Below are 27,607 nucleotides of genomic sequence, written 5' to 3' on the forward strand. Positions count from 1 at the left end.
CACCTCATTCAAATTACAGCCTATACTGCACAGTGTTGTGTACAATCAGTCAGATGTAAACACAGAGGTTCATTTTTAGGCACACTCACTTTCAGAAGTATGTCCACAATTCTCTGTTGATACTCCACAGCTTGCTTGTCATTCTTAAAGTCTTCAAAAGTCTGCATGAGGCAAAACACTGACACCTTAAGAAGAATGCTCTCCACTGCCAAACCCAGAAACACAAGCAAACACCAAGAAGTAGCCTTATCACAAAGCTGACAATGCCTTCCTGCGCATATCACCTAAGCAGCAGGTTCCAAGATACAATTTACTCTTTTGTAACTATCAAAATTGTTCTTACATGTTGAGTAAAAGTAATAGGTCCAAACAGACAAAGGCAATTCCAAGAAATGTGGAAAGGAAGAAATATTAATCTTTAGGCAGGAGAAAGATGTAGATACTAAAACACTTTACAAATACATTGTTCTTGTTTTACCTGTGCTTTAAAGATGGCCTCTGTTACTGGAGTCTTCACTGTATAATGTCATGTTCATCAACTTATACTTAAGGACATAAAGGACTATTATGATCTCCTCTGATATCTTATAGAACACACATCAAAACGACTCCTGCATCAAGCCAGTAACTACTGGTTTAGCTAATGCATGAACTTTTTAATGGAAATCCTACAGATCACACAAGCAATGACATAGAAGATGGAAGAAGTGGTGTAGTATTTTTCTCTCGGAGGAGATCAGCAATCTCTTACCAGAGCAAGAACATTAAGGAATTCCCGAGTGTCAAAGTGCAGCAAGGTACGGACATAAGGGTAAACCTCTTCATCCACAGATCCCTCAGTTGAATGCAGCCGGATGAGAAATTCGAAGACCTGCAATGAAAATTCAAACACAGCAGATTTCCTATGGATTTCAGAAAACCGACAGCACAAGCACACGGGAAAGCAGCATCGTTACCTGCTTTTCACTTAAGCTTTAAAGAGCCTTAGGAGTCCATGAGTGTTCTTGAACTATGTTTTCTGTGGCTTGTTAGTAGGAAAAAAACTGCGCCTCCTTAGACTCACCAACCAATTTAAGATCAAGCAAAATTTAAGATCAAGCAAAAATTAAAGTTTATACTTGCAGACGGAAGAGTGTGAAATTAGGTAACTCCTTCCCCTTCCTGGCAGCTCTCCTGAGAAGCTGTGCAACTCCTCCTTACCCAGGGCACAGCTCCTCTCCTTGTCAGCAGTTCTCTTGGGAAAAGCCCATCAATCTGTCCCCTCACTCTGAGACACAAAGCTTTTTGGCACTGCAAGGACTGGCTTAGGTGTTATTCAACTCCATCTCCTCCACTAACTTCCTATTTACTGAGATTTGAGAGTGCTTTTCGAAATGAAGGCAACTTCTTTTATTCAACCACTGACAGAGCAGTCCATGCCCACCCAGGGAACAAACAGGGCAGCAACAGCTCCAGTTGTCTCACACATGCTCACAACAGATCTGGCTACCAGCAGAAAGAGAGCAGACTGCTGCAGACGGGCTATCACATACTGGGATGCCATGGAGAACCGACAGGCAATACAGTCTCCCAGCCATCCTCAGGAACTGCCATGTTCTCTCATTTACTTCTATTCCAAGTTAATTTTCCTGTCACCACAGTGGCAGTGAAGCCAGGAGGAGTTAGCAGCTTAACTTTCAGATCCACAATCTTCTCTGTTGGCTTCCTCAAACCTGATACCTACCTTCCAGCGAGAAACTCTTCAGAAAACAAACCAAAACCTCCCAGACTGTAGCTAGAGCGGATTTAAGTGTCCAGATGGAAAGGTGTTACTTAAACCAAGCTCTCAGGAACACTATCAGAGATCATAAAAAGGAGAGGTTGATGGTTCCTCCCCAGAGCTACTGCTGCTGGCTGGGCTATCACTTCCCCTCAGACCTTGAGCCACAGTCTGTTGCTCTGTCAGCACAAGTGTGTGCAGGGAACAACTTGATAAGGACCATGGGAGAGGGCAACAGCCTAGTGCTGCAGACTGGTTTGCACACCCTGTGAGGAAAGCCTTTGCAGTAACCGAGCTACTATACACATATAACTACAAACTCTGGATTAGGAAAAAACCCCAAAAGATACCCCAAAAAACCCTCCACCTCACAATTAAAAAAAAAATCTGTTCCATTGTACTGCAAAGAGAGACTACAAAAAAGCACTTCCTCTTACTGAAACCCTGAAACTAGAGCAAAATGCTAGACCCCAACAAGAATATTTGTGGTAAAACTGGCCAGAAACTCAGGAAGGAGTTTTATGAGCACAAAATGATTATTACAAGCATCCCCTGTTTTAATAAATTGTCAGAGATGACTTCAAAGGAACTAAGTTTTGCCTTAGGCCAAGCTTCAGACACAGCTTAAAGAGAAAGAAATAGTCAGCTTGAGGGCTCTGATGGACATAATGAAAAGGAAAGATTTACTTGGAAGTGACCAAGCCAACTTTCACGACACTAAAGTATGACCTGCAGGTCTAGTCATACTTTTGGCCTAAGTTCACTGTGATTTTATCTAGGCACTCTCTCCCTACGATGAAACCATTAAGAACACACTCACACCTGCCCTGAACAAATACGTAAGGCATATGCAATAATACTTGTTGCCTTGAAACAACCGGCCGATCTCTTGGACAATCTAGATGGAAAAGGCTATTTCTGCCGATGTGAAAGCTACCATCACAGACTCAGAACAGCGTGATGAATCTGGTCAGCCAAAGGTGGCCCACTGACACGGTGGCAAAGAACAACATGAGATGCAGCTCAGGAATCCAACCTTGTCCCAGAGGACAGTAGGACAAGCCTGCTCTGTCACAGGGTAATAGCAGCAAGCTTTAAGGCATCAGTTGCTGTTCCTCAAGTGCCCTGGGAAGATGATTTGGATGTTAGGTCACAGTTCTTCCTAGAGTGACTAGACAGAACAACAAAAGATGGGTAGTCAGTCTGTGGTCAGCCCACAGGGTGTAAAACAAGCAGCTTCAGAGCCTATAAACATAGGTACAGACTTCTGAAGCAGCTAAGATACTGCCTTATAAGCGGAATGGCTGGACATGCTCAGGGCCAACTGTCCCAAACTAAGGATGCCCAAGATGGGTGGATGAAGAGGAATGTAGTACCAGCCTATTGCCTCCTAATCAGAGCTGGAACAGACTGAGAAAGCAGACAATCTTAACAGTCACAAGACTAAATAATATCAAGCTGTGGGTTGCTTTATGCCTTTTCTCAAGAGAATGAAGAAACTAGTTACCTTTTAAGTTGTCTCAAAGTGGCAGTGACTATCAGAAAATGGAAATTGTCTTTCCAAACACCATCACTGTGGAATAAGCTTTCAAGTTCTGGGAAAGCCTCTTCCCTTAAGTGCTGTGGGCAGGAGGCAGTAATAAGGACATCAGGGAAGGAGTTGTCAAACTTTATTGTGCAAGGAGGCCAGAGGTATCGTATTCAAGGCAGGAAAACTCCAATGCAAACTGGAGTTTTATCAACAGCCAAACAGAGAAAGGAATATTTACTTAATGTTCTTTGATGTTAGCTCACTTTCTACTCCCATCAATCCCGTGTTACATGCATTTGAAAACAGGGAAGATCCTCCCATATCTGACATGTCATAGTCAAGTTTAGAATGAAGAAAAAGCTACAAAGTTCTGGTAACTTTGTGATAAAGAATAAGGAAAAAAAACAATCAAAATTAGCGCCTCTAAGAACTCAATGTTCCCACACCCCAATTTACAGCTGAAGGAAAAATATTTTTTTTAATGGTCAGATTCTGTTCAAACAATCATTTGATTTCATTCTTTAAAAATTTAATTGGTATTTACAGTGGTATGTACTCATATCACAAGGATACAGCTACAAGACTGACAATAGTTTTCTATCAGAAATCCATGAAATAAGACATAAACAGCTCCTAAAAACCTCATATGGGAAAGTTTCCTTCCAAAAGTTTGCTCACCTGATTTTTAACCAAAGGTACCAGATCTTCAGGAATATCGCCCAATGGATACGCACGGCCTGCCAAGCAGCAGCTATACAAAAGGAGGGGAAAGGTATTTTAATACATCCTGACATTAAACAGATCGAGGAGAACAGTTTATTTTTAAAGTTAATTTTCAAGATGCTCTTAAAACAAACCAGACAAATTTATTTCATAAAACATGACAGCAAGCATTGCAGACAGCACTGCTGTTAATACACAGTAAGCCAATGCACTGCATGAATTTGCATCTGAGGTACGCCATTCCACAGCAGAAAAGTAACCAGGAAACTCAGTATTTCTCACAAAAATCATTACTCTTGCATTTTAGGAAGCAGGAGAAATGCAGAATTTAATGTGCACAATCTTGAATAGATTCCAGAAAGAGGAATTCACTAATTAATCACTACTGTGCAATCTCAGAATGACCTCCTGCAAATGATAGGAAAACACAGTAAGCAGCAGCTGAGCACAGTTATCCCAAAAGACATAGCAGAAAGGGCTAAAATAACAGCTTTTCAGGCTACAGAGTCCTTGTTCAAGGAGCAGTGTGCCACACACAGGACAAAAGAACTCACTCAATTAATTTCTAAAGACATGGTCTTGGCTTACCAGCAGTAACTTGAGCTCTAAAGTCTCCAACTTTATCCTACCTATCCACTCACAAGATGTGTAACAAGAAGCCGCTGTAACTTTTAAATCAGCTGTACAAATTAGCCATTGCTATTTTACGCCAGACCTTGAAACACACTCTAAGCTTATGCAACTATAGTGAGATAAAAATCTGGTGCCACCATTAGGCAGCACCTCACGCACTTTCTAAAGGACCTTACCTTATATATACAAGCAGCTTGTTGCCCATTACCACCTGCTCATCTACAAAACAAAAATTGTCACCTTTTCTTCACGAGACAACATACAGAGATGCAATTCTTTTTCCCAGCTGTTAGCAAAACATCTCATCTGACACACATGCAGAGTTTTACACACAGTAAGTTGAGCAGCTTTACATACGGTAAATAGTACTAGAACACTTTTCAGTTCTCCAAGACCCTTATATTGGATATGTATTCCTTTTTTGCATCCCTCTGTTGAAGTGACTAGAGATAGTCAAAACATCACATATCAAAATTAGAAACTTAAAGGGAAGGAATTCTGTACCTGTGAGAGACTTCCCAGCATTCAGTGGAGGAGCAATGACTTTGAACAGCTTCTGTAACAAGGAAGAAGGCAGTGCTCAAGCAGCTGGAAAAGCTCAACGCAAAGAATCTGCATGGTTTTAAAGCAGAGATCAGTGGGGCCTCTTTCCCCAAAACTGCACTTTATCACTATATCTTACAATTAAAAGGTGCAGAGGACACCAAGATGTGGCAAGCTTTTCCCAGCTGATGTTATGACATATGAAAAACCAGCCTTCATTCAGTCAGATCTAACCCTAAGCACAGTTCACACTAAAAAAAAGCAATGTTCACTAGTCCCAAAAAGAAGTCAGAGCACAAATGACCAGCCCTGCTTCCTGTTCCTGAAGCTTCTGCCACTAGAGACTATGCAAACCTTCAGTCCACCTAGCAGGGTCACCAGAGACCCTTTAGTTTGGACATGGAGAATGAGGACTCATCTAAATACTTAGCTCTAGAAAGCAGAAAAAATTATCTGTCCTCATACAGTTAATGCTAGGTTTCCAGAAGTCCTTTTTAAAATAATGAACACCTAAAAAGTCTCCTTCCTGAAAAAAAAAAAAAAAAAAAAAAAGTGAAATGAGATTATAACTGTTAGAAATTGGGCAGTTTAATTTTCACACTCAAATGGACTCAGCTCTCTATTTCAACACTACAGAGAAAATACCAGCAGCATGCTTCTATAATGAAACATCGTAATGTTATAGCTATAGGCTTCAAGAGCAACTGGTATCTCAGGCCCATCTTCAGGATTACCAGCAGCAGCACCAACAGGGCCTTCGCTGACAGCATTACACTGAGTCCTGTGCTACTGTTAACGGATCACACCCAAGTGCTAGGAACAAAGCCTACCTCCCTGCAAGGACTGCTTCCAGCCTTTTTTCTGAATTCTGTACACAGGTAAGGTCACCCTTTGTTTCCATTACTGTTTAATACATACTGTTTAATACATGTTGTGGCAGCAGAGGAAGCAGTATGAAGGAAAAAAAGCAGGTGGTGTTCATAGAACCTCTCACGCCTACACCTCCATTAATCCCATTGTGCAGAGAGTTGATACTTTCTCAGCATGTCATGCCACACAGACCAGGCTCACCACCAGCAACAAAGCTGTTAGCAGACAGTTCTGCAATACAATCTCTTTAAGCCATCATGTTATTCTCTTGTGTTGCTTTTGTTTTACATTTATTTTATTAACAGGACAATTTCCTACAGAGCTTTGCTACCTCAGCAGGGAAATTTGTGTTCTAAAGCACAGTAATTACAAATTACTTTTCTCCTTTACTGCATCTAGACAAATAAACTGCATATATCATACGTGATTTCTCCCTTTAAATGAAAAAAAGAAAAGAATATATACACACTGAATGAGAAGATAATGCATTGGGTTTGAAATGCTGTTTCTCAGAGACTGTGCACAAATAAGAGCTTGCTGCGCTGAGCATCTTTCCTACCTCCATAGGACTAATGAAGTCATTCATCCCACTGTTGTAGACATAGATCATGGCATCATAGAGATGGTTTTCCCAGCACAGAAGAACTACCTGCAAGGCAAACAAAGCACAATGTACATACAGAGCTGGCCTTAGCTCACAGTTTTCTTTCTCCAGTCTCTCAAATACAATCGCTGTCCTTGCATTTGCATCATCTGACAGCATAACTTAAAGCAGAATGAGAATTTCCAATTGCAGAACTAGTCTCTTGCAAGGATTCCAAATCCCCAAAGGGACTATCCAGCTTATTGCTCATGCAGCAAACATGGAATGTAACTGTCTAGATTCTAACATTCATGACCTGTATGAGGTTAAGGAATAAAAAAAAAATAAAAATCAGTTCTTCAAAACCTTTGATTGCACTAGTTCTCCTTTCGGTTGAGTTAGTGAATTGATTTCTCAAGTTCCCAAAGAGTTCTCTCCTTGGAATGCAAAGCTATGCTGTGGGAATAAAAACTGGCCAAGAAAAACAGGACTACCCAGCAGGAACACCTCCTTGCTCCACTAACTTTGTCACACAAGTGCAAGCACATGAGGAGAGCAGGCTGGCAGGCACCAAACTGACAAATGCAACTCCAGTTTTTTGAGCTCCTGAAGCCTTTGATGTTAGGCAAGGTACTCAAAACAGGAAAGACCAGCTGTGAATATCAGACTAATCCTGATGGACTAGTAGTTTCCAACACATTCAGCTGCTGATGCATTAACCTGTGCCAGGACACAAACTGGGGTTGCAAACATGTTTATAGGAGCATGTGTGCTGCAGGATGGAAATAACCATGCTAAATAATGCCCACATTCATTGCATTTGATCCCAGGGACACAGGGCTAAGTTCTGCTACAAATTAGTGACCAAAAGGCACGAATGGTTTGAACTACATAAGTCTTGTCTGTTGAAAGGTGATACCTTGTTTTCCACATGCCATGCAGTACTCAAAACCACAAGGAGTTTGCATCAGTGACTAGGGGATGTCATTTATTCAGAGGAACCCAATACAGCACACAGTACAACAGCTCACCTGCTGTATGTCTAAGCTGGTGATATCCATATGCACAATGCAGGCTTCCAAATTTTCCAACCTGTTCTTGTCTTGGAAGTGAAGCAGCAAGTCTTTCATCACTTGAGCTGTGATTCCCATCAGCTTATCACTTAAGATATATGGCTCCAAGCACTCCAGAAAGATGCCTTTAGCTACAGAATTCTCACCCATCTTATCATATATCTGGTTAAATAATAGATCCCTAGGAGGAAAGAAGTGTTTAGTTATCAAATAATCTTACTAAAATCTCCTTACTTATCTACTCTGAGGGCTCCAAATTAAATTCTGTTTTCTCTGTATTTCAGAGGCTGAATGCCCTGTTACTGTACTAATGCAAGTTACATGCAGCTACACAGAATAAATTGACTACGGATGCTGCAGCAAAAAACCTGCTGTTAGAGGGGAAATGATGATGACAGGAAAAATCTATGAAGGCAGCTTCTTTCTTAAGGGGATGATGTGGGGGAAAAGTTTGAAGCAAACTTTTCTTCCTCAACACATCAATGAAAATTTAAGACACACTTTCCTTTGAGTACTGAGAACCCCAACCTTAGTATCAGTTTTTAAGCATTCCTCTAAACTGTGATGTGATATATGATATGGCGACGATGTGATACAATTCCTCTAAACTATGTGATACTAGAGGCAGCAGCACTCAGGACTACATGGGTTGGTGGTCTGCCTTGGGAGACAGGCTTGCAAACTCAGACTTACGTGCGCTGGAGCAAGAGACAGTAATCAACTATGACAGGCACCACGTCCTGCAGAAGAAACATAAAAAAAGCTGTAGGGACTGGCAAAAATCCTGCCAAATAGCACATCCTGCAGAGCACAAAATGAAGCCTGGCCAATAGAGAGCAGAATCAGTGAGTTATCTGCATCAGCTGGTAGCTGGCACGGTTACAGGTTTTCCCATATACTGGTTCATATGGAGAAAAACTCTAATCACACCTCTGCAGAGGTTTTGCTCTGCTGCCTAGCTGGAACTAAGTCCTGATTTCATTAGTGCACACAACAGAGGGAAGAGTTCAGCTGAGATGCAGCAATATTTTTCAAAAATAGACAAGTATTTTTACAGCAAAGTCTGATTAAAAAAAATCAGAAGATCTGTATAAGAGAATCCTCTGGAGCACCATACCTGAAAATGTTGCTCCATAACCTGGATTTTTCCTTGGTCAGGACATTTCTTCAAAGTCCGATCAGCGTAATGGAGAAGGATTTCAACCATCTGAATTACAATAAACAAGAAAATTAATTCAAACCCTACACTACAGGCCCTACTTGGTAGCACAACTGACTTGAGGGCTGGCAGCTCTGTAAACTCTGCTGTCCCACCTTGGGTATGAACTACCGTGGGCAGGGAAGAGGCTGTCAAGAGACAATGGCATGACAGGGCATAGAAGCGGCCCAGTGGGTTATTAAAGGCCTACACTAACTTTAACTGACTAAGAACCTGGGCAGAGAGTCTGCCAGCAAATTTGCAGGCAGATAAACACACCCTGAAGCACAAAGCTCATCTGGGCCATGTTTTTACCCAAAGCTTAAGTCACTTGAAGCTATACAAAGCTATCTTGAACAAGCAAAATATACACGAAGAACAAAGTACACTTGAATAATAATTGCAATAATTGTGTATTTTAAACATACTCTTCCCAGAAAAAAGTTCCTGTGACAAACGAACAGGATCAGTTGAAGAGTTTTTTCCATGTCCATGCATATATGCAGCAAAGTTTCCATCCTGAGAGTCAGCAAGTTACATACTGATGGAGACTTGCCAACCAAAGGTCAGGAACCTCTGGAGTTACCTGCAAAAAAGGTTTCTCTCCACTGTGAGGGGACCAGATATCTCAAGGTCTGGACGATAATGTCATGTTTTGATTTGCTAATGTTGCAGATTTTATCCCCACCTTTACCCAAAAGGTATTTCCAAGTCTCTCTTCTAAAATCCTGCTCACAATCTTAGCAAGAGGCACATGTACACATTCTAGAGCTAGCTGGATTAACTAACTTCTGGAGGACAGAAGCCATTCTTTCCAGGAACACAGTTAGTATTACATCAGCATACATGAAAATCCAGTTAGGAAGAGATCAGTGACTCACTCTGTCTGCAATGACTGCTTTCCGCTTGTTTGTGTCCCCAGACAAGCCTAGAAAGAATGAGGGGGGGGAAAAAACAAAGGCAGCTTTTCTCGTCTAAGCTACCAGTCAAAATATAAAAATCCCACAGTTCAGATGCTAACACCACTACCCTGGAGATGCAGAGGTCAGGATATCTAAATACACAATTTTGTGTTCTACTTTTAGCTCACTCTTCTTCTGAAGAGTTTATTCTCCCAACGTAAAGACTGTTCCAGCACAGAAATGGCAAGAACAGATCCAAATGCTGTTAACCTTGAGAGAACAATTAATGGAGGGCTGTCAAAGACTGCGTACATGAGGCTAATTGCTGGAGGATGCCTTGATGCAAAGAAGCTGAATTAACTGCAGTATAAGGGGAAACAAAAATCTTAAATGCCAACTCAAAAAGACAGTAATTCTTTGAATACTGAAAAACTATCTGTTTAATCGCTTTATATCCATGCATTAAAATGAGACACATCTTCAGATACTAGCAGTTTCACAGGAGGAGGATCTTATCCTGAGAACTTGAGTCTCATCTGTCAAAATCATCAGAAGTTATTTGCTGAAAAGTCAGTATGTGCAGTCCAAATCAGACCATTCAAGTGGAAGTTTCTGGCATAATTAACATGTTTATCATAACAAACTAAATGCTCACAAAGCATCCTCCTTTGTAGGAAACTTGGTGCCAAAACCCAGCAGTTCTTTCAGTCAGTTGTATAGTCAGAGCTGACCTGAATGAAAGATCCTGCTTGGCAGAGCTGACAGAACATCACACTGAATATTACCTACAGGTCATGCATGACCTTCAGTAATATTTTAGCAGGCTACATATTCAACACTGGGCTCCACCTCCTTCATGGCAAAGTGACAACAGATAGGAGTCACAACACAGACCAACTCTGATTTTCATTTGAAAACAGCAGGCTGAGAAAGGGACTATGAGTCTAAAAAACAAAAATCAAACCAATCCACATAAAGGTGGTGTTTCCGTCAAACCCAAAGCAGCACTTCCTACTTTCTCTCTTCAATTTAATTCTCTTCCTTTTTTTTATTTTTCCTGAAAAAGTGATTTCTGTACATGCATAGGTTTAAAACCTTCCACAGGAGTTTCAATTAAAAAAACCCACACAAACCCAAACTTACCTACTACAGCCTTTGCTTTACCTTCATAAAAAGACCAAGCTAGAGCCAGGGCATCAGTGAGACGCTCTTGTTTCAGGAGGTGGTCAACTCTCTAAAATAACAAGTAATACTGAACCTTAGCATTACAGGAAAGATGACCCCCTTGCATTTAAGATCAGCATTTCTCAGTAGTGGGATCCCTGACAGCAAGGGGGAGGAAACCTCAGAAGACCTCAACACACTGCAGTAAAGGACAGTATCTCAAAAAGATTCTCTCATATGTACATTTTCTGCTGGACAGTTAAAAAAGACTAAGAAATGTCAGGCCGCAGTACATCAAGTCCCTGTGGGCTACATTTTAGGTTAGATACTCGATGGATGGAGACCCACAGCATCAGTGAGTGTCTGCAATCACAAAGAATAAAATTTTTCCATTCCCCATCCTTGTCTTGTCACTTACAGCACAACAAAACACTCTGCCATGTTTCCATCATATGGGTGCACTCATCCTACACTTTATTTTCTCATGAGCTCACATTCAACCAGGATTGAAGAAGATCACAAGTATTTTCTGCTTTAAGGAATTATTAGTATACAAGGTTGAGCATCACTAGTCTTGATGTGTTAGGTCAAAATGCTAAAGTGCTACTTGAGAGATTGCTGCATCACAGCCCAGCATTCTGTACTGCAGCAAGAACTAACTCTCAGCTTCACACTCTAATCCCTCACATACTCAATTACAACTCTTGACTTCATCCCCTACAATAAAGAGGCCTGCAGCACAACAGAAACCATACAGTACTTTAGAAGGAGGTTGGCACAGAGCATGTAAGTTGTGCTTGACTTCTGAATTCCAGGAAAAACAGTACCTGAAATCATGGGTCAAAGCAAGACTTTTCATTAACAGTTTACTAAAACGAAGTCAGTAGTGAATGGCTGGAGGGAAAGCTAGCAGCAGAAAGTGATCTTGGTAACTAAAAGCAGCAACTGGATAAAAGTTCAATAGAGCTGAACTGTGCATCTTACTAAAGGTCTGATACAATGTCATATGGAGGAGCTAATAACCATGAATGAGTACAGGAGCCATAAAGCAGGTAACAGGAAAAATGGTGAAGGTTGCTGCTTAAAGGAAAATTGTGAGACTGGAAAGAAATTACTACTGGAATTCCTTGAAAATCAACCTCGAAGCCCCCTTCTACACAGTGATTTGGTCAACTAACTTGGCATAAGCTGAATTTACTAACGAAGTCTGCTGATGACCAGCAGATGCATGTGAGACCCTAGACCAGAAAGACAGATACAACAGGACTGCGTCTAAAGCTGGGTAATAGAAGTATGATGCAATCCAGTGGTACAAGCAACTTAAAGCAGAACTCAGAATTTCGCTATGGGGTGAATCTCCAGAGTGCCACAAGCCACTGACATCATGTAGCCAAAGGAACAGCAAAATAAGACCCAAGGATGCATAAGGAATGACCTATCTAGTAGAGACAGTGAAAAACAGGTGACGTTGTGCATGACATTTCTAAGACTCTACCCAGAGTAATACACACCAAAGTGTTTACTTATGTTCAAGAAACTGAGCACAAAGGAGGCGCAGAGAACAGTGACTGAAAAAAGAAAGGAATGGGAAGGCAATCTTACACGAGAGTGATGAAAGAGCTTTGCTTAGCCTTGCAAAACAAAGTCTGAGAGAGAACATGCATACACTGAATAAATATACTGCAAAGTGATGATCTAGAAAGGAAAAACTGCTAACTCAGTGAAAAGAGCAACACAGGAACAAATAGACATAAACAGATCACTAAGAACTTTAGTGTGGAAATTGACAGTGTTTCAGCTGTCAGAGAAATGATGTTCCAAAAAAATCTTCTACCAAAAGAAACAAAGATCTAAAATCCAATGAACTTTCTAGGCAGTCTTTGATGGATTTTATGATGTAGCTCCTACAGCAGCTGGAGACAAAGTACAGTGAACCAGATTTTCCTTCCACTTCTGTATGCTTACCTGGGAGACTGACACAGTCCTCTGAAGTCATACATTGCACCAACTCTTATCTTGTTGACAGAAGCTGAAATATGGCAAGGCATTATGCCCTGCTTGGGAGAACAAGGTCTCCATTCAGCCTGCAAGTTTATAGCATCCCACCATGGAAAGCAGTGTACCTACGGTGCTGGCTGTGCGTAGCAATCAGGGATCCTCACCACAATGCTCAGAACATGCTTCACAACTGCTCCCTCCCTCCTCCCAAACTATATTTAAGCAATTTGAACCTACTAAGCCATACAGTTTTCCTCTCAATGTACCTCTCTCCAGCTTCTCAATGCCATGACGTGAACAGACTAGAAAAGAAAAAAAGAGTTGTTTACTTACAGTTGCTCATGCACCCTCTGGTATCCCACAGACCCACCAGAGCATGCTGGTACAGATGAAGCTAAGTAAAGCAACCTTCAAGCTTGGCACAGCAGGAATAAATTGGATGTTCACATTTAACAAAAAACATCCTTTACATGGCCTTACAACCCCTCTGCTCCAAGATACCATCTCTCACTTCTTCCCCTGCTTCCATACGTCATCCTATAGGCCACCTCTCTTTGCCTTTTCACAGACAGCCTGCACTGCAGAATGGGAAAATGAATAGGATATTCCTTTTATCATTCCATCCAACACAGTCTAGTTTTCCCTGCTGTCTTATTTTCTTCTGTTTACTCACTAGCACATTTAGGACAGAGAAATTGAAGCTTAGAACAGAGGAGATGTCAGTAAAGTAATACTAATCTACACTGAAGCAGCATGAACCAGGATACCATGAAGCTATGACAATGTCATATTTAGCCCATACCTTGGCTAAAACCAAATTACTGCACATTTCTTTCATCCCATGACATACATGCACAAATAACCCACCCCTGATTCACATCGTAAAATAAAAATTGCCCTTCCGCAGAAAATGAGCTACCTTCAACAGTGAATGCCCCATCTTTTTATTAAAAACTCCCCACATTTACCTTAGTTCCAAGGTAAAAGATCTGACCACCACAGCTGCTGATGGACTGATAACAAGCTTTCTCTCCAACCAATGCCTACAGGGAGAAAATTACATGCAAGTAAAACTGCTTTTTGTTGCTGTAAAGTTTCCCAAGAAACATATATACATGTGAACTTTATGGACACTTTGTAGTTCAGAAATCACAAAATGAGGATTAGGAGAGACCACCACAGATTGCTGGGAAGAGATAAATAAAAAAACTCTGCTGGCACTCCTTCTGGCTTGTGAATGCAGCTTAAAGCACTACTGAGCTCTGACTGCCCAGAAAACATGACAGAGTCACAAGGACCCACAAGCCATGCTGTGTGTCTATCCTCAGATGCAAAAAGAAGTTATGGGAGCTTTTTCCTTACCATCTGTTTCCTCACAAATCTTCCTCAAGAGTAAATGTGTAGGAGACACAGATGGAAAGACTTTTGTTGAAGTGAGAGTTGCTACAAGAAAAGTTTGAGTGCCAGTAACTAGTGTTCAAAAGGCTCTATATGGGCACATTTGCTACGTGAGAAATGGAGGATCGCATCAAAATCAGAGGTTTTACCACAGTGCATGGGCAGTGCTCGCTTCCCACTCTGCTGCGCAGTTACACCAGCTAGAGCTGTCTGTCCTGTACTTCTCTCAGTCTGGTCAGGTAGGGGGAAGCTTCCTGGGTCTCTTCCCACTGCTGAAAAATGTGTCTCTAACAACACTCCAACCTGCTCAGCACAGAACCTAAGGCTGAAGCAGAAGATATTCCCTGCATCTTTCTTTAGATGCTGCAGTAGAATGGGGCCTCACAGTCTCCATCCACAAACACAGCATCTCTGAAACCAGAATATCTCTTACAGGAGAAGCAACCTCATCTAAGATTTGCCTTCCAGAGTCTCTGTAGAACTAACACAGGAAAAGGTATATTTCTGATCCTCTGAGACATGAAAAAAAAGCAAGCTTCCCATCAGAAGTTGTCCTTGACTCAATTGCTCTGGAATAGGTTGTCTTGTAATTCCTGCTGAAATGCAGGGAAAGAGACTGCCTGTTCCACATCCTCAGTGTTTCAAAATGGCATTACAGACTTCAGATCTCACTTGCCACTTACAGTCTGTGAATGAAGTAGGGGTCTTTTCTAGACTCACAATAGCATTTTAACAGGCAGTACTTATTTGAGCCCACCAGTTTTTCAAGTTGCATGTCTCTGGATTTGATGGTAATCACCACAAGTCCTCACAGGACTCTGCAGAATTTCTGGAATTGCATGAAAGGCTCTGAATAACGACATATTCTAGCAAGGAGAGCTCGTATACCACCTTAGTGCCAACCTGTAGCTATGTTCTGTGAGGTTGTGCCTGGGAATTCCAGGCCATATAGCAGGTAGTACATAAGCTAACTTAGACTAGATTCCATCTTCTGCCTCTTTCTTCCTCAGCCTGCATCTGCAGCAGAAAGAAATGACAGCAATGCTAGCAGTGTGAAGCGGATAAAGCAGTGAAAGCCAGAGAAACGACAGCTATGTAGATCTAAAGGCTGCAAAGACTCCTCATAGTGCTTCTTCCAGTATGAATGGCCAGAATTCTGTTCCTTGGTGCTCAAAGGGAACCATGACAGAAGCCTCTTTTTGCCATCCTGCATTGTAGGCACTTCTCCTTGGGTTTCTGGAGTTGAGTCATGACTATATGCTGGGCTTGAAATTGCAGATCCAAACTACATACCCACATGAGCCTTCTGCTAGTTGTTTGGGCCAGCAAGTCTCACAGGGCTATAGCAGAATTGAACAGGAACCATATCGTCCAGCTGTAGAATTTCAGAACCCCTGGGCTAACTCTGGTGAAGCACTGGGAGGCTTGAATGCAAGGATGGAAGGCCCTTTCCTACACACACTCTTGGCAAACTGTTTCCAAAATAGAGAAACTAGTCTTCTACTGAAAGCAATAACCTGTCCCACAACCATGGCTTTGAAAAAAACTTCACAATGCTGTGGCAATACCAAAACAACATCAAAGTGAGTCTGCATCTGAAGGCACATGTGGGTTACAGGAGCTGTCAGGAGCCACTGAAATTAACACCTACTTCAGGAACAGAACATGTCCAGACACCATCAGGGTTCAAATAAAACAAATAACAAGCATGAAAGTCAAAAGAAACTGACAAATAAACAAAAGAGGAAAAAGTAGAAAACATAATGCCTGAAGTGTTGCAACCTCCACTAGTATGGATGGTTTGGGTTTTCCACTTCAAACAAGAAAGAAGTATAGTACCTACAAGCGTAGGCAACATGTTTCATCCTCTCTACCCCTGCATGACAATCCATGAGACAAGGTCAGGGAATGCATGTACTGCACAGGCACTGCCACAGCATAGTATTTGTGGCATAGAGAGTAGAAATGCCTGTAGGAATCCTTGAAGGATAAAGCACATCAGCTTTTTTACCTCTACAGAGTATTACAAAGCTTGGTAACTTAAGAGCAGCTCATAAAAACATGAATGCACAGAAAGAAACATGAACTGCCTGTTAGGTGGCCACATCAATGCTGTGTATGATTTCTGAAATGCTTCAAAAAGGCTTTTTTCCCCAAGCTCTAGACTTCCACTTAGGGCACATCTGAAACAGAGTCAGCTAACACAAGCAGGTCATTAGTGCCTACCAGGGCTTCGCTGACGTTGCCTCCTGTAGCCAGTGATTTGAAGTGGCTGCTGTTGTAGACTAGCTGAACTTCTGAGATCTCTATGGTCTCCAGCTCCTCCTGTGTCTGACGATCTATAACATGCAGCTTCTCCACACTGTCCAGAAGCACTGCTGTCCGTGAGTTTATCCACTGAAAAAACAACAAATTGCAGAATTCAGCCACGCATACACAATTACAGGCCAACTAAACAGGCTTTGGCCATATCCCTGAGTATCAATACTGGAAGTTCTAGGATGGCCAGTAGCTTCGTTACCATACACGGTCATAGCACACATGCATAACCCCAAAGGTAAAGATAAGGAGGCTCCTTCTGAAATATCGTCTGTAATACTGAGAAAAATTACAAGGAACCTTCTTCACAGAAAACACCTGTAGACAAATGGCAATCTGCTAGAGTTCTTACCCTCTTGGTGCACTATTTAGGCTCTAGCACACTTCCTACCCAAAGGTCTCAAAACCAAGAGTACTACAACACCTGTTCTCACGTCCCTCAGGAGGTAAATATGGCATCAGGAGGCATTGCATTAAAGGATAAATAGTACATCTAAACTTAACTCGAAGTCTGACATTAATATTCTGCTTTTATGTTCAAAACTCTGCAAATAAAGACTTTTTTTCACTGCTTTCACAATATCTATTTTTTTTAAACAGTCAAACGTCAAATTCCAATCTCTGTGGATGTCCATCTTGGCATTTTGTTTTACTCGCTGTAAACATGTTTTAGGGTTGAACAATTTTTTTTGTTGAAAGCATCAAATAATTACGGTACTTTAGAAAACACTTATATACAGAAACACTAGAATTTTACTGAGCCAATTACAAGCTTGCAATCTTTTTAGTGATAATACAGAATAAAAATTTTTCTTGCCAGATTCTCTCTGGCTCTTGAAAATTTCCTCAAAAAGGCTACCCCTCCTTCCAAAGAAAGGGCACTATTGTTGCCTCCATACTACTAATTTTTCATCTTTTAGCTACCACTTGCTATTTCACTTGTGCTGGTTCTCTACCAAGTCCCAAGTTTAAGGACATCTTCAGTTAGTTAGTCCCAGATAAACACAGCCACTTCCTACGTTACATTTGTAAAGTCAGTGGTATAGAACTAAAGACTAATGAGATACATTTACAAGAAAACTAGTGCAAAAAAAAAAAAAAAAGAAATTAACCATCCTGTTGTACTGAGACTTACAGTAAAGTTGATGAGGTCATAGTGTAGATGAAGCTGCCTCTGCTTAGTGACATGTATTGCACCAGTATCATCTCTCTTTACCTAAAAAAGAAATCAGACAAGGCAAACTCAAACACTTTCTTCAGCTCAGCATCTCTGTTCCCAAAGGGCATCACACCAACTCCAGGAGTCTGGAGCTCCCCTCAGACAAGCACGCTGAGAGTGGAGTAGCAGCACACACCCTCCTCAAATGGAGCATAATGTCTCACTTTCAAAAACACTCATGTGAGTGAGGAAACAGAAGGCTCTGAGCAGGGGGCAGTAAAAATATATGTCCTCTGCTGGATCAACTTTAAATCATTTATTTGTACTACATGAGTTGTATGTCGTAAACAATTTGGCACTACATGTGTTCACGGGCTTGTTCCCCCCTGCCCCACCTCACATATTCTATAAGGCAATTCAGTTTCTAAAAGGGGTGCAAATGCCAGCACTTGTACAGAGAGCACCAAAGCAGAACTGATTCACATTCTGACTCTCAAGGGGCTCAGCCCCACTGGAATACTGAACTGAAGGAAGATGTTGCATGACAACTCCCAGTCAAAGGTTCTCTCTCATGTCATGCAGGAAATACTGTGCTTTCTGCCTGTAAAAGTCAGAACTACAGAACACTAATGTGAAACTGGCTTTAATTAATCATCATTTTAAAAAGCATTCTGTGAAGAAAAAAACGGGGGTTTTACATTTTGACAATTTGAAGTACAGCAAGAGAGACCTGAATTCAGGTAACATGGCTGTTCAAGTAACCTGTATGCAGAGGAGCACCACTGGCCATAGCCAAGCTGGGTATCTGTGCAGAGGCTTGCGCTATTGCATGGACAGACATCTCCAGCAAAACAGGCTTAAATGTACACCCTTTTCTTTCTCTCCAAGTTTCCCAAGAAAGAAGATAAAGGGGAAAGAGGATTCAATCCAGACAGCACAATGTATGGGTGCTTGAGCAAAGCTTAAGGTCCGAGATAAAACCAGAGCTGGGAAACAAACTTAGCACTCCAAAGCCAAAACGCCAATTTTCTGGAGCCTAGGTACTGCTCTTGTACTGAAATCGGACATGAAATCACCTTCAAACAACCGTATCTGCATGCAAAACTTCTGTAGATCTAAACAAGATGAGCAGCATGCCCTAAAGTCACATGCCAGCAGGACCTGAAAGCTGTTATCCTTAGTGATTTAGACAAGTTTTTTCCAGACTCATATTTTAAAGCAAAAAATAAAACGGTATCTCAAACTCATGTGATCTCCCCGAAAACAATCCACATTCTACTACCTCCAGTAGAAATGAGATAAGCTGCATATCAACACTTTTGGAATGCATAAAGCTCATGCCTCCAGATTGTCTCCACAGGCTCTTTAGGAAGAACAGGCAGGGGTGATGAGGAGGGGGGGTCACTCTCTATGTGCAGCTGGGGTGCAGGGAGCTCTGACTGGGGATGGGTGAGAAGCCGAACAAAAGCTTATGGGTCAGGATTAAAGGGAGGGCAGGGACAGATGTTGTAGTGGGGGTTTGCTACAGGCCACCTGATCAGGAAGACTGAACGGATGAGGCCTTCTACAGACAGATAGGAGAAGCCTCATGTTCACAAACCCTGGTCCTTATTTGGGACTTCAACCACCCCAGTATCTGTTGGAGGGACAACACAGCAGCACGTAGGCAATCCAGGAGGTTCCTGGAATGCATTGATGTTAATTTCTGTCTCCAAGTGATAGAGGAGCCAACAAGGAAAGGTGCTATGCTGGACCTTGCTTTCAGCAAGTTGAGGCTGGTGGGGAATGTGAAGCTCAAGGGCAGTCTTGGCTGCAGTCACCATGAAATGGTGGAGTTCAAGATCCTTAGGGCAGTGAGCAGGGCACACAGCAGGCTCACTACCCTGCACTTCAGGAGAGCAGCTTTTGGCCTCTTCAGGGATCTGCTCGGCAGAGTAACACGGGATAAAGCCCTGAAGGGAAGAGAGGCCCAAGAAAGCTGGGTAACAGTCAAGGATCACCTCCTCCAAGCTCAGAGGAGGTGCATCCCGACAAAGAGGAAGTCAGGTAAGAACACCAGAAGGCTGCACGGATGAACAAAATGCTCCTGGACAAGCTCAGACACAAAAAGGAAGCCTACAGAGGGTGGAAGCAAGGACAGAGAGCCTGGGAGGCAGAGAGAGAAATTGTCTGAGCAGCCAGGGATCAGGTTAGGAAGGTCAAAGCCCTGACAGAATTAAATCTGGCCAGGAATGTCAAGGGCACCAAAAAATGCTTCTATAGGTACGTTGGTGATAAAAGGAAGACTAAGGAAAATGTGGGCTCTCTCTGGAAGGAAACAGGAGACTTCATTACCTGGGATACGGAGAAGGCTGAGGTCCTGCACCTGGCTTGGGGCAATGCCAAGCACAAATCCAGGCTGGGTGAAGAGTGGATGGAGAGCAGCCCCAAGGAGAAGGACTTGGGGGTATCAGCAGATGGAAAACTGACTGTGAGCCAGCAATGTGTGCTCACAGCCCAGAAAGCCAACCGTGTCCTGGGCTGCATCCAGAGCAGTGTGGGCAGCAGGGCGAGGGGGGGATTCTCCCCCTCTACTCTGCTCTCATCAGACCCTCCTGCAGTGCTGTGTCCAGCTCTGGGGGCACCAACAGCAGAAGGACACGGACCTGCTCGAGTGGGGCCAGAGGAGGCCACGAAGATGATCAGGGGCTGGAGCCCCCCCTGTGAGGACAGGCTGAGAGAGTTGGGGAGTTCAGCTGGAGAAGAGAAGGCTTTGGGGAGACCTTAGCGCCACCTCCCAGGACTGAAAGGGGCTACAGGAAAGGTGGAAAGGGACTCTTGATCAGGTGGTATAGGCATAGAATGAGGGGTAACAGTTTTAAACTGAGATAAGATTTATATTAGATCTAAGGAAGAAACTCTTTACTGTGAGGGTGGTGAGGCCCTGGCACAGGTTGCCCAGAGAAGTTGTGGCTGCCCCCTCCCTGGCAGGGTTCAAGGCCAGGTTGGACGGGGTTTTGGGCAGCCTGGGCTAGTGGAAGATGTCCCTGCCCATGGCAGGGAGGTTGGGACTTGATGATCTTTAAGGTCCCTTCCAGCCCACAAACCATCCTGTGATTCTCAGGGAAGGGCACCACCGATTGCTGAAGAGCAGTGACCAACAGGTTTGTTTTCCCAAGCTGGTTGCAAGTTGCAGACATCCCCAGCATGTACAGATACCATACTGTCACTGAGACAAGAGACACAGTCAGCTGCATATGTGAATAAGACATAACTATCTGAAAAGCAGCATAAAACATCCAAGGCTTACCAGAAGAAAATGAACAACATCTCCTCGACAAAATGCAAGCATGGGGTTCACAGAGTTCTGTATGGCCACAAAGTGCCACGCCAGAAGAGGGACACTAGAAGGGTCCATCTGTTAGACAAAAAGCACAGCCAGTATTTAGGGTACATGCAGCAGAACCTCAATCCCAGGGCACAGGCTGTTCATCAGCTGCTACTCACTGACTTTGCCATGTACACACACAGGCTGGAAAACAATTTCCTGGTCTACTGACAGCTGAGCAGTAGCTTGTGCTCTTTGGTCCAGCCACACAGTTTAGGGGCAATGTGTGTCTCTTGGAAAAGTGGATAGCCACTCAGAACAAAAGTGGCTGCTGCTTAATGTAGATCCAATCTCATACATATTGATGGACTAACACAAGCAGCAGCTTGCTAGCCACCTTGTCTCCATTCTCCCCATCTAACATATCCCACACCTTCCCCCTGCTGCTTTTTCAAGAATTATACCAGAGACTACTGAAAGCAAATAATTAAGAGTTTAGAAGACTGTTTAGTCCTCTAAACCCACTGTCCCTGCAATTAAGGGCTCTATGGTATGGTTTTTATGTAAAGCAACGGCCCCAGTCCAAGGTGACTGTAGCCATAATGAGGTCAACATCTCATCTGTGAGTGCATCCAGGCTGCACCAGGGAAGACAAAGCTGAGGGGCTCCAGCGTTCCTTCTTTCCTACTTACTGAAGAAATTCAACATCTTCACACAGGTAGAGCTGAAAGGTGTCTTTCTGCCTCCTCTCTGCCCACAATGTGCACAAATCAAACCAACAGATTATCGCTGCAGTTCCACAATGCAGAGTTTACTGTGTGCTGATAAAGTAGCGATATGAAACACCTGGTCCTAACCTCATCCCCTTCACTCTAGGAACTATTTGTAGCCATAAACCAAAAAGCAACTGTTTGGTTTCATTACTCACACGACCGTAAGGAAAGGTCATCCACACTTTCAGAGATGGCTTCAGGCCAATAACCAGTATCTTCAAGAAAAACAGAAAGGTAAAATAAATTGTTTGAGTATATAGCAGAAAACTTCTCCTTTGTGATTTCTCACACAAAGGCAAGCAGCAAGTTACCTTTGTTAAGGAGGCCATGGCCAGCAGTGAATACTGGGTGATAGGATGGTCTCTCAGCTCAACTTTTGCATGTAATGGTTCAATACAGCAAACTTCCCCCTTTGAGCCACTGAAGAGACATCGAGATTCACACGTTCTCACTCCCATAACCCTCCTGCAAAGAAGAGAAGTCAGATTGGTGGCCCGCTATCAAGAAGAGATCAGCCCAACAATCTCATGAAATCTCAAGAGTGATCCTTCATAAATATTCTTTTTAAGAAGTCCTTTACACAGCTCGAGGGATCACTTTTAGTGTGCCACTGGAAGCAGTCCCATACAGCTGCTCAATACAGACAAGAATTCCTTAAGATCTTATTTAACAGTAAAGTTTTGGAAATTCCTGAACATGATGAGACTCCCTAGACTGTCAATCCTTCCTCCTTGTCCTTCCTCCTCCTGAAGAGGCCAAGAAAAAAAAATGAGCAGTTACTGCAGGGCAGCTCTCACTACTGAAACAAGGAAAAGCAAGAGGCAGCACTTTTATGACAACTACCAAGAGCCCAGAAGGAATGCCAAGATTCTGGACAATACACTGATACCTTAATAACTTAGGCTATTCTTTGACTATTACACTTGCTTCACTGTCTTGCTTCACTACACTATCTTGCTTCAGCTGTGAAATCATACTGCAGCCCTAAATTATACCTTCAACATTCAGACAGTTGCTTCATTGGTTCCAATGGGATTTTTTGCTTAGTTTTTAGAAACTATGACCCAACATTAGTTTCTTGTACTTTCTATGGGTACTTAAAGTTATCATCTTACTTAAATGACAGTTCAAATACGGAGCCTCCGCTGTCATTGCAAATTGCAAGCGTCGGGTCATCTGTAAACTGAGCAGATAATTAGATTAAAAGCAGCACTAAGAAATAAACTACAAAAAAATGGGTAGAAAAATCTATGCTATGGCGTTATTAACAGTACACAGAAGTACAAGTATTGTACTTACCAGAAAAACACCTTTAACATACAGCATTGAGACAATTACTGGCTTTTTTTATGTGTAAAAAAAGCAAGGTTTTGTGTTTCATCTTCACCCCTCCAGCAAGTCCTGTTGCTAGTTTCTGTTACAAAAGTCCCATTACTTTTCTACTGCAGCTCAGAACTACAGCATACCAAAACCTGTCCAGTCTTGAGCCCATGAGTTGGTGCCAGAGCTGGTGAATAGGCTGCAGACAAAAAAGACCAAACCCAGAAACATCCAGAACTCCTAACGATATCAAATAATCAAGATAAGAAAGGGTCACAGCCATAGCTGAGGTTCCCTTCTGGAGGACTTTGCAACCCAGCATCTAGCAGCACAAGCATCTGGGCAGTGCAGCAGTGTCTGAGTACTCTTCAACGCTGGTACTGCCAGCGGGTCGGGAGCTAGAGAAGGGGACAACTAGGAGCAGAGGACCTGGCACAGGGACAGAGATGGAAGCGTGGAAGATGTAGCAGTAAAGGGGCACCTTCACACCCACAAAACGTTTTTGGTTAGCCTGGTCAGACAAACCAGCACATGAGAACCTGTCCTTGAGTAATGTGCCCTATAAGACCCACTACACTAATTCCATGTGTGACACTGTATGGGTCTGGGATGTCTCAGCAAGATCCAGGAAAGGAGAAGAGAGAAGAGTTTGGGTGATGCACCAGTCACTGCTCTGACCAGGCTGCCAAGGAGCATTATGCTCTGGTAGGAGAGGTCCACGTAAAACAAAGCCATGCACAAAATCAGATACGAGTTTCTATGTGAGACAACACCACTATGATGAACAAGAAACCACAGATGATTTCTCTTTCAACCCAAACATTCTCAATAAATTATTTGAAAAACTGCTGTCAGAAACTTCTTTCTGCACTTCAGACTCTTGTTTAAAGTTGTCAAGTCATGTATCCAGTTCAAACCACTGCAAGTTTTAGAGAAATGAATTCTAGCAACTAATTCTTCATAGATTTTGACATCAGAGAAAGGAGTTATAACAGATAACAACGGTTGTTTTAGTACAACTCACAGCTGATAATATTATTTCAGCTCTCAAAATACTCATTCTTTTTTAAATAGAATTTCTGCTAGTTTTTCTCATCTCTGGATACTGTTGCCATATAGTTCCCAGCTAGCTGCTCTCATCTGTAAATCTAAAAAGTACTACACAAAAAAAGTCAACACATCAGACTGGACACAAGTGTCTGCGCAAGACAAAAAAATAGGAAAAAAAAATAGCATACAAGGAGTACATGTAGTATTTGTTACCTTGATGTGCAAAATGGCTGTTCCTGGTGGGTGGGCATCTGTTATTGATCGTAGCAGCTTCCCACTGGCCAGATCCCACATTGTGATCTGCAAACAGATTGTTCTCAGTACACACGTTTACTGCCAAGGAGTTCTCTCCATCACCTTGTGCATCAGTTCATCAATAAAATTCTATATTCCCAATACCATCCTGGGTTACTAGGGTCTTCATATCAAAGAAAAGTGGTGTGAAATCTGTTCCCACCCTGTTTTTACAAGAAGTTTACTGATCTGCTTGTACTCTTGTTCACAACACTAGAATTATCTTCACAACTGTGAATCACATCCTTTTGGCAAGCTCTCATCACCTGCCCAAACTCACTCACCTCACAGCTATCTGCCTGATAACACAATTAAAGAATGCAAGATAACTGTGCTACCGCACAACACTGTTCAAAGTGGCATTTTTCTCACATAGGATCGGTGAACAGTTGAATAATCTCTGCTAACACCCGTCAGCAAAACTCAAGCATCTCCCACAGCTACCATGAACCTTGTCACTCGTGTCTCTCTGTGTTTGCTCAGCATGACAGGTCAGGTAGGAGTATATAGCTTGGCTTGAGCTTGGATATTAAATTCAGGCAATTTCTCAACTAAGCAACAGCAAGTCATAAACTGCGTAACTCAGGAATATTTAGCCCAGAAGAGCTGAGATTACAATTTAAATCAAACTTTTTATTGGAAATACTATTTTATATGGTTCCATAAAACTTTATCAAAGTTTTGTAGACCGGATGAACTGCTGCTCCAAACTATTTCATCTGAGTGTCATTTAAGACTGATCACTGCTCTGCATGGATCAAATCTATATTTCCACACGGTCTGGAGCAGTCTGTCATCTAGTCCATAGGCACTGAAGTGTGTTTTATCTAGAATTAAGGTGAAAGCCAAAGGAACAAAATGAAATGAAACTAAAAAGAAAAAAAAAAAGCAGCCTTCTTTGTATTTTATGGACCTCTGCATTTTACCAGATTAACTTCTATCCATTTTGGTTTAGGTTTAGTCTTACAACTTTTGTTCAGGAATTGCTCTCTCTCTTTAGGTTCAGAGAAGGGCATAAAACTACAACAGTAAACTCAGATCCTTTTTCCCCCGCATTCAAAAGCTATGCTGCTTCCATCATACAACAGAAGGTATTAGTAAATATGAACTTTGGGGCTGGATATGAGTTTCAAGAATTTCAAGTCATCACCACAGTAAAAACTAGCTTTAATTACAAAGATTAGATTTCACAGAGTGATCTAAAAACACTAAACTGTTTGTCCCGGTGTGCCATTGCACATTTCAGTTTATGAGGAGCAAGACTTATGTCACAATGAGCCACGATTAATTGAATCCTTCAACATATTCTGTATTACCCATTTCTTCCACAGAAACCTACCCCAAATAATCTGAGTTAGCTCACTTGGATGCAGGAATTGGTTGGCCAAAAAAACCTCTGAGCAGATCAAGGCAGGCACACTGCTTTTCAGCCCAAAACCAACTACAAACAGCTACATATTGAGTGTGCTAGGCTTGGAGCTATTGTCACCTCTGGTTAGCTTCTGCAGGAGGGCAGAGCACTGGACTGTCCCATCCGATGGGAATTACCTGTCCTTTCGCAAAGCCACACAGGAGCCTCGAACAGTCATTGTTGATACTGAGAGCAGAGATAGCCCCATACTGGGCCCCAACAGCAGTGCTGCCCAGACACAGCCGAAGAGCCTGGTTTTGATCTAGAGCAGAACAATTAGTAAGAAATTAAAGAGAAAGAAAGAGCAATTATTAAAATTAACATCATGCAATTATTTATTTAGACAATTCACTTGGGGTACACTCATGATTCACAGGCTTACAGTTAAGTTCTTTGAAAAGAGTTTACAAGATGAAGGCACATATTAGTACAGAGATAGTGGGACACTTGCAGGGAAATACAAAAATTATTTTAAAAAGTATGAAAGAGGTGCAGGTAATATGGAAATGCAGAGGTATTACAAACTGAAGAAACTATTTAGAAAAGTCAAAGCAATATCTAGCTTTCCTTTTGTTATTCTGCAATGGTGCTTAAAGTTGCAGCAAGGAATATGACAGAAAATTAATTCTATCTTCTGAGCCTTATGTATATGCCAATTTGAACATCCCCAGTGCAAGCTTTTGGTAAGTGTAATTTTACATAAACTTTATTCCTCAGTTTTGTTGGGAAAGGCCAGAAGCTGGAAGAAGAATGAACTTGTGTCTCCAGGCTGCACAGGTAAAATGCTTGATGAGTTCTACTGCACACAGCTCTTACTTCAAACAGCAATGACCACTACACTGTGACAGAACTTCCCTTCTTGAGACACTGGCTACTGCAAAGGAGGTGCTAATGCCTGCACAGCCTCCTAGGGACTGGACTGCCGCATGGCCCTGCCCTGTTGCCCCCCGCAGACAACAAACAGCAGGCACTTCTGTCTGCGCCAAGTTCTTGTCTGCTTCCACAAGTGACTAAAAATCACTTTATGAGATGTTGCACTTCAGGCATTATGAATGATAACCTTCTGCCTGTCTTTGGTGCATTGCCCTTAAAAGCTAAGAAAATAATATTCTGGATCTGCTTTTTTCACCTGTCTCATTTTGTCCTGCAAAATTTTGAGTGGGGGAGGAAGAAAAATGATGCTTTGTGAGGACTGTTGGAATGAAGACTGGAGATCTGAAATGCATCAGAAGCACCACAAAAACACTGCATGCAGGACTGCACCTTGAACAAGGAAGGGAAATGACAGGATCCAGGGAACAGACAGCAGCTGAGCACCAGAAACCCCCTGGAAGAACTGCCCAAGGCATGGGACACATTTCTCCAAGTTGCAGCACTGCTAGCAATGTGCTAGATGTGAAGCAGAGCATGGATGTCTCCCTCATTTCTTCCCCCAAAGGGATGCATTCATCAGTCTGCACAGACAGATTGATGGCTGAGCACACACAGAGCGGGAGTCACCTTTCCAAATTCTACCAGTACGAAGAGGCATTAGTGAGAGGACTGAAATACTGGCAAGAAGAGTACCTGAACTCATGGATTACTCTAAAGCACTGTTTA

The 27,607-nt window shown here is 42.4% G+C and overlaps 1 protein-coding gene across 3 annotated transcripts in view; it reads right to left on the bottom strand.

Moving 5' to 3' along the window:
- The window catches only part of VPS8 (VPS8 subunit of CORVET complex), an 87,562-nt gene that overhangs the window by 43,867 nt on the left and 16,088 nt on the right, over window positions 1-27,607 (bottom strand). For all 3 annotated transcript variants that reach the window (XM_074912809.1, XM_074912810.1, XM_074912813.1), the window contains 21 exons: window positions 26,146-26,270; window positions 24,517-24,603; window positions 23,049-23,116; window positions 22,245-22,398; window positions 22,089-22,148; window positions 21,143-21,250; window positions 17,830-17,910; window positions 16,602-16,772; window positions 13,946-14,020; window positions 13,244-13,279; window positions 10,959-11,049; window positions 9,795-9,841; window positions 8,833-8,922; window positions 8,409-8,455; window positions 7,674-7,896; window positions 6,619-6,708; window positions 5,151-5,202; window positions 4,823-4,865; window positions 3,969-4,041; window positions 752-871; window positions 90-161 (listed from right to left, as the gene is read on the bottom strand). In XM_074912809.1, coding sequence (XP_074768910.1) covers window positions 90-161; window positions 752-871; window positions 3,969-4,041; window positions 4,823-4,865; window positions 5,151-5,202; window positions 6,619-6,708; window positions 7,674-7,896; window positions 8,409-8,455; window positions 8,833-8,922; window positions 9,795-9,841; window positions 10,959-11,049; window positions 13,244-13,279; window positions 13,946-14,020; window positions 16,602-16,772; window positions 17,830-17,910; window positions 21,143-21,250; window positions 22,089-22,148; window positions 22,245-22,398; window positions 23,049-23,116; window positions 24,517-24,603; window positions 26,146-26,270 — 1,913 coding nt within the window. The remainder of the gene's footprint in view (window positions 1-89; window positions 162-751; window positions 872-3,968; window positions 4,042-4,822; window positions 4,866-5,150; window positions 5,203-6,618; window positions 6,709-7,673; window positions 7,897-8,408; window positions 8,456-8,832; window positions 8,923-9,794; window positions 9,842-10,958; window positions 11,050-13,243; window positions 13,280-13,945; window positions 14,021-16,601; window positions 16,773-17,829; window positions 17,911-21,142; window positions 21,251-22,088; window positions 22,149-22,244; window positions 22,399-23,048; window positions 23,117-24,516; window positions 24,604-26,145; window positions 26,271-27,607) is intronic.

The sequence above is a fragment of the Athene noctua genome, chromosome 8 (genome assembly GCF_965140245.1).
Source record: "Athene noctua chromosome 8, bAthNoc1.hap1.1, whole genome shotgun sequence".
NCBI classification, from domain to species: domain Eukaryota; kingdom Metazoa; phylum Chordata; class Aves; order Strigiformes; family Strigidae; genus Athene; species Athene noctua.